Source organism: Pundamilia nyererei, unplaced genomic scaffold (genome assembly GCF_000239375.1).
Source record: "Pundamilia nyererei isolate P.nyererei 1_Seehausen unplaced genomic scaffold, PunNye1.0 scaffold00051, whole genome shotgun sequence".
Taxonomy (NCBI): domain Eukaryota; kingdom Metazoa; phylum Chordata; class Actinopteri; order Cichliformes; family Cichlidae; genus Pundamilia; species Pundamilia nyererei.
Genome location: NW_005187452.1, coordinates 1,202,602 through 1,209,847, shown reverse-complemented (window position 1 = coordinate 1,209,847; position 7,246 = coordinate 1,202,602). Strand labels below are relative to the sequence as shown.

Sequence of the window (7,246 nt, the reverse complement as noted above, 5' to 3'; positions counted from 1 at the left end):
CAAAGTGATCAGGCACATTGTTACAAAGTGATCAGGCACATTGGTACAAAGTTCATAGTGACGCTGTGGCATTTTTTGAATTCTATGAGTGATGTCATCGGGAGCTACTTTACAGGAACTCTCTATGAGCAAGTGGAAAAGCAACATTTTGTACTATTTTATTATAACTGCTATGCTTTCTGTCCTTTTTTCTTGGATTTAGGAGAAGGTAGAGGCTGTATTTGATAACCTGATCCATTTGGAGCATGCCAACATTGTCAAGTTTCACAAATACTGGGCTGACAAAAAGGACAACGGGGCCAGGGTGAGTCTCAGGCTTTTGGAGACATTGTTTCATATTCTGTCAACTCCATAAGAATTATTACTATTGCCCTGAAATAATCACAGTTTACATTTGAACAATGTCTCTCTTTGTGTTTTCTACACACTTCTTTATCTCCCTAAGGTGATTTTTATTACTGAATATATGTCATCTGGAAGCTTGAAGCAGTTTCTGAAAAAGACAAAGAAGAATCACAAGACCATGAATGAAAAGGTAAAAAAAAAAGACTTTATAATACTGCATATGTACTAGAATATATGAAAAGTCTTCTCTAAAGGTAAAAAGTAACTGTGTTTAAAGCCAGAATGTGGGACTGTCTTCCTGGAGCAAAGCGTAGTTTTCATATTATAGTAACAAATATGTGCTTCTTATTATTTGGTTAAATGTCAAGCCATTTTGGAAACCAACTAGAAATTGCTCTGATAAATTGTATGATCCTATAGGCTTGGAAGAGATGGTGCACGCAGATTCTTTCAGCTCTAAGGTCATTTTTAAAAATGTTCTTTTATTTTAATATACACTCACATTGATAGAAATCCAGTACATTGTATGTAATTGTAATTTCTTTTTCTTTTTTTCCTGATATGCAGTTATCTTCACTCCTGTGATCCTCCCATCATCCATGGCAACCTGACCTGTGACACTGTCTTCATTCAGCACAACGGCCTCATCAAGATTGGATCAGGTATAAAATTACACAGGTTTCATCCCCTGCGTTTTAGGTAGTGAAGGCAAAGCAACAGTAAAGGAGTCAAATTATAATAAATTATGGATTAAGAACCAAAGTTTTCGTAGAATTAAACAGGAAATTTATGTGATTTTATGTACAAAAGAACAAGAAACAATGTTCAAGTGTTCAAGTCTTGCCAGTGTTAAATGTATATTTAATACACAGCCCCTATTTTTGCTTTTAGTTTGCAAGCTGAGCAGGAAATAGACTTTGAGGAGTTCAGACTTCTTATATAATGGTCAAATCTTTGCCTTGTTCTTGTACAAACCAGTCCTGCACATCATATGAGGGAACAAAAGTTGTGCATAATGTGGTTTAGAAAACCAATTTTCTGAGTGTAAATATGGCTACAGTGACTCAAGTGTAACCACAAAGCCTCCAGACAATCCCACACTAAAGTTTAAACAACAGAAGGTAATATTTACATCGCTAGTTTATGAATTTGGTTCATCTTTTCATCGCTTATCTTTCTTGTTTTTGTTTTTTTGTTTCATTACTTTTTTTTCAGTTTGCAGTTTTGCTTCTTCCTATCCTATGCTTACTTTTCAGACTTTTCTTACTTTTTCTCTCATCCTTCTGTGTATTCTGAAAATAATTGTCCTTATCTCATTTGCAGTTGCTCCAGACACCATTAACAACCACGTAAAGACTTGTACCGAGGAACAGAAAAATTTGCACTTCTTTGCTCCGGAATATGGAGGTAGATTTTCTCTTATTACTGATATTAGCAATTTATACCTATGATACAGCTCTGTTGGAAAACATGTTTAAACACATGAACTTCAGCTTTCTCACAAAAATATTTTTATTATAGTAACATGATAGAAAAGTCAGGGTGTTCCATATTTCATTTTCTTTAAGAGAGTAAACGTTTTTCTCTTCAAAACCCTTTCTGTTAAATAAAATATGGCAAGCTTGTATTTTTATACGAACAGTATTTTATGTAAATGTATATAACATCAAAGTATTAGAACAATATAAAATGTAAGGAAGAGGTCCTTGGAGGCATACTAAATTCTTATGCCCTATTCTAATATTTTTGCTTATTGCACAGTTATTTTTCCATTGAAATTGCAAGCACAAAGTGCTTCATGCAACAGGATCATGTATGCTCTTATTAATATCTCTTTTTGGGTTGGGGTTTTTTTTTTTTTTTTTTTTTGGTTCTTGGGGGTTTTTTGGTCAGCTGTCAAAGACGCACTTTTGATTATTGGATCATAGGTCTTAGTCTAGATTACGATGTAATATATGTACATGCTGTCTTTTCCCATTGTAGATGTTGATGTTACTACAGCCGCAGACATCTACTCCTTTGGCATGTGTGCCTTAGAGGTGAGATGGGACGCGTAGTATATGATATATAAGAGCTTAAACTGTTTCCCAGAGCTGTCTGTTAATGAGTGCTGATGTGTTGCAGATGGCACTGTTGGAGATTCAGGGGAATGGAGACTCTTCTCATGTTTCTCAGGAGGCTATCAACAATGCCATACAGTTACTGGAGGACCCACTGCAGAGGGTGAGATTCAGTATATCGTGTGTTTGTAGGCGTCAGCATCTTTATTCAGTCATGATCAAAAGTTTAACACCACTTAAAAAAATAGCAAAAAATCATATTTTGCATGGTTGGATCTTAACAAGGTTCCAAGTAGAGCTTCAACATACTGCAACAAGAAATGGGAGTAAGACAAAACATTTTTCTCGACATAACCAGTGGCCGTCTTGAAGCTCCATTGTTCCACTGAAGGAAAAAGCACCTCACACCATTTTTTTGAAGGCCTTCAGTCTCAGATGCTGTCTGATGTTTATGGGGCTGCAGTCTGCACCAGTAACAGCCTTAATTTGGGTTGAGGACCATCCAGTGTCTTGAACGACAGCCAATTAGATCCTCCGGCTCAGTGCTGGTGAAATTTTTTTTTTTGGTTCTTCCAATTAACCACAACCCTCAGGATCATTTAAGAAATTCCAAATGACTGTCTTACTGCGTCCCACCTCAGCAGCGATGGCGTGCTGCGAGAGGCCCTGTTTATGCAGTTCAACAACCTCACCGTGTTCAAAAAGGGAACGTTTTTATTTATTTTTTGCCTTTGCCATCAGAACGTCATGACAGTGTGAGTATCTGACAGAAAATGACATTGAATCCACATTTTTGCACAGATTTGGCCTCGTGGTCCTAAACATTTGGTCCTAAACTTTTGATGAGGTGTTTCAGTTTAAGCATTACTTTCATTAAATTGCATGCTCAAAAAATGCTTTGTCTCATTCCCATTTCTTCTGTATATTATAGTTTTTGTTTCCTTTTCCTGCCTCCCTCCCTCACCCTCAACCGGTTGCGGCAGATGTATGCCCCTCCCTCTCCTGGTTCTGCCAAATGTTTTCTACCTGTTAAAAGGGAGTTTTTCCTTCCCACTGTTGCCAAGTGCTTGCACACAGGAGATCACCTAATTGTTGGGTTTTTTCTTATGTTATATAGGAATTAATCCAGAAGTGCCTGGAATGTGACCCTCTTGCCAGACCTACAGCCCGGGAGCTTCTTTTTAACCAGGCTCTCTTTGAAGTACCGCTCTTAAAACTGCTGGCTGCACACTGTATTGTCAGCCATCAACGTAAGTCCCTTCCCCCCACCAAAAATAAAGTTTTATCAGGCTTAAAACTTGCAAACCTCTCATGAAGAAGACATTTTTTTAAAACTGAACAAGCAAATTTAGAAACATAACTTTAAACTGCATTGTTAACAGTGTGATAAACATATTGCACTGCAAGTTTCATAAGCTTTTTTTCTGCTAATTCATTATCATCTTTTTGTGGTGTGGTACTGAGCAAAACAGGTCGCAAGCTAGTGTGACTAATGGTGTCATTTCCTGCCTCTTGAACAGATGCAGCAACAAGCATGTATGCAAGTGTAAATTTAAAGATATTTACTTTTATGTTAATTTAATTGCCCAGACATGATTCCTGAGAATGCCCTCGAGGAGATCACTAAGAAACTGGACCCAAACCTGGTTGTTGCCGAGACCAAAGAGGATGTTCAGCTCAAGTAAGTGCCAAAGGCTGATATACTGAACATCTAAAATTATGTTTTTATTTTGCACCTTATAGCAGTAACATCAGTGATATAAAGTATTCTCTAGGTTGTGTAGTAGTAGGTTCAAAAAAGTACTATTCCCTTTTTTTCTGTAGGCTTTCACAGTTTCCAGCTTTGGAGCTGGACAAGTTTTTGGAGGATGTGAGGTAAATGCACAGCTGCTGCTATTAACCCTGTGCTCAAAAATGGGTCTGGCCACAAGGAGGCAGCAGTGGGCCATCTGACTGTTTTTTGTACTGCCTCCACTTATCTTTTAAAGTACTATATGATGTGATACTATTTTTGATATTTTCAGTATCTTAGATTTTGTGGCTATTATTTGTTAAAAAAAATAAAATGTTGTGTTTTGGGCCTTTGTCTTCAACTATTAACCATATTTATTGTCAAAGGAGCTTGCAAAGAAAATAAATACACTGATTTATCCAATTCCCATTCTTATTCCATTGTCTTATCAGTTCACTTTGTTTCTTTTTTATGTTTTCTCCACATTTTCCTTTCTTTTTTCTCTCTTTTGATCAGGAATGGTATTTATCCAATGACGGCATTTGGGCTGCCCTGTCCACATCAGACTCAGAAGGAGACTATTAAATCTCCTGTAGTCATCCCTCCAGTCAAATCCCCAACGCCTGAACCTTCAGAGCTTGAGACACGGAAGGTGTGTAAAACAACTTATACCGGCATAATGGACATTGAACTGGCCACTGAATGAAGACACAGCGCATCATATAAAGTTCTAATGTGACTGCTCTTCTTTTTCTGCAGATTATTCAGATGCAGTGCAGCTTTGAGCCTGTCGAAGAGGGAGCAAAGTATCATGTAAGAGTTATAACATTAGCAGTTTTCTCTTTTTATTTTTAAAATAATTCAAAATACAACAACCCTGCTGCAACGACTTGAAATGAAAATAACCTTTTCTCAATCTGTTTCTGTCCTTTTAGCTTACATTACTGCTGAAAATGGAGGATAAACTGAATAGACATCTAAGCTGTGACATGTTACCTCGTAAGATCAACATATTTCATATCTTATTATCAGTTCATATGACACGGTGACACATGTGTAGTGAGCTTGAAAAAGCTAAACGCTGTTGTCGGTCAAGTACCGGTATAGAAAATTTGGAAGACTTGCTTTATAAACACACAAAAAACCCCAATATTTAAAATTTCCATCAGCTAAACCTTAATGGCCTCTGGTAGAGGTTGTAAACATGTCAGACTTCAGAGTGAGGTTTTTATAAAGAATAAGTATTTTGTCGATAGGTTTGCATTTAGGGTTAATGATAGAATTTCATTTGCATGTATTGGTAAACAAGGTTGACGAGGTTGTAAATATCTGAGTGTGATTTTTATTACTTTTAACATGAAGTATCTGTCTCCACGTGTTTGTACTGAGGCATGTAGGAAAGTGAGAGTAAAGTTCCAGAGAGAGCTTGAATGGCGTCACAATGTATACAGTGTGCATGACTATTTTAGGCTGGAAGACTAGCTGTCGCTTGTGTGTCATGAAAATCTTGTGCTTATTTTAAAATTTTATTTGACGTGCTTTTATTAGATGGTTGCCTTACTGGCTTTACAAATGCTGAAATCTGATCAGTCTTCATTATGGAAAAAGAAAAGGGTTTTGTTTTTGTTTTTTTAATTTTGCTAGTTTTTGAAAGACAAGTAGAAGCTTGAAGGGAGGCAAATGAGAATATAACATACAACTGGCAGTGTGATCTGATCTAATGCACATGCACAAACAGGTATGGTAGGCATGTGTAATGTTGCAGGCGTGTGGAGAATGTCAGGCCTGTGAAAGGCTGCAGCTGACAGCTGTCACCTCCTGTGTCAAGATCTGCTCATTTCTTCCCGGGCTTTCATCCCCCTGTCTCTCATTTACAGACTCAGTTTGTCACAGACTCAGTTTGTCACATACTCGCATGCATTCACTTTACTCTATCTCTTTAGCATTTTCTGTTTCTCACACCATATGTCTTCTTTTGGACACTTGCACCCAAATGCCACTGAAATACTTGATGAAACTTTACCTCCACGCGCACCCGTACTTACTAATCATGCCTTGTTCTTGCAAGCTCTAACTCACATTGAGCCACTCAGATTTCACCACCTTGCATTGTGCATGGTTAAATCCTGCTACAACATATATACAAGTAAAGCATGTTTACATTAAAGGTAAATGGGTGCTAATTTTGTTAAATGACTTAATACCAGACCACAAGGAGCAAACAAGTGAGGAAGCCTCACCCTGAACTTGAATATCAAGCCCCTCTTCATGTAGCTGGGGCTCATGGGTGTGTTTGTTAATGTCAAAGTTATTGGATCCTCTATCTCCTCCTTCAGCTTGTGTTGTCCCAGCCACATTCCTGGTATAGTTATAAATTGACAGCTGTGTTATTAAAAATTGACAGACCATGACAAACCACACAAAGCACAGAGTAGTGCAGCCACTATAGCGATAATGGAAAAAGTTTCAAAACATTAGGTTATAACCAAACAGGTGGTCTTGGAAGGAAGTAGGCAACAAAATTTGTGATAATACTTTGTTCTGAACATTTTACCAATGTCTTAATGTATTCTGAGTAACCTAGCAATTATGTAAGCACCTTTATCTGACATTTTCTGCCAGTTTTTAGGTAAACAGTGTGTATAGTCGCATATTGCTGTGAAAAAGAAAGAATGGGAGTAGATGTTGACAAACTAGATAAAACTAGATTAGATTTGTTTTTGTTTTTTATGGCTGTAGAAAGAAGAGTTGGGAGATACTAAGACTTCAAAAAGAGACAAACATGGTTTAACAGTTTTTGACCTGGCAGAACCACTTTTGTCCTTTTCTTCTAATTTGATAAATCTCTTCCGGCCCCCTCAATGCTAGATGCTTGTTGCCTTATAACATTAAAAAATTTGCACAGCCATACCACAAAAATGTTTTAGTGGTGCAAAGAGCAACCAGAGTAGTTGTTTTTTTTTGTTCATCTTATGTGGTGTGTGTGTGGGGGTACTTAACACTTTTATTAGCTTTAGCTTCATGGGTGTGTGTGCTGAAGTTGTGACTGTGAATTACTGTTACAAACTACATTGGTATGTCTTTCAGATGAGAACTTTCAAGACTTGTC

General features: G+C 37.3%; 1 protein-coding gene across 1 annotated transcript in view; it reads left to right on the top strand.

The window, feature by feature from the left end:
* The window catches only part of LOC102197755 (nuclear receptor-binding protein-like), a 9,059-nt gene that overhangs the window by 1,488 nt on the left and 325 nt on the right, over positions 1-7,246 (top strand). The window contains exons 4-17 of the mRNA XM_005733406.1: positions 203-304; positions 446-535; positions 766-806; positions 913-1,007; positions 1,669-1,752; positions 2,329-2,384; positions 2,470-2,568; positions 3,523-3,655; positions 3,996-4,086; positions 4,230-4,280; positions 4,654-4,789; positions 4,897-4,950; positions 5,073-5,136; positions 7,225-7,243. Of these exons, the coding sequence (XP_005733463.1) occupies positions 203-304; positions 446-535; positions 766-806; positions 913-1,007; positions 1,669-1,752; positions 2,329-2,384; positions 2,470-2,568; positions 3,523-3,655; positions 3,996-4,086; positions 4,230-4,280; positions 4,654-4,789; positions 4,897-4,950; positions 5,073-5,136; positions 7,225-7,243 (1,115 nt within the window). The remainder of the gene's footprint in view (positions 1-202; positions 305-445; positions 536-765; positions 807-912; positions 1,008-1,668; positions 1,753-2,328; positions 2,385-2,469; positions 2,569-3,522; positions 3,656-3,995; positions 4,087-4,229; positions 4,281-4,653; positions 4,790-4,896; positions 4,951-5,072; positions 5,137-7,224; positions 7,244-7,246) is intronic.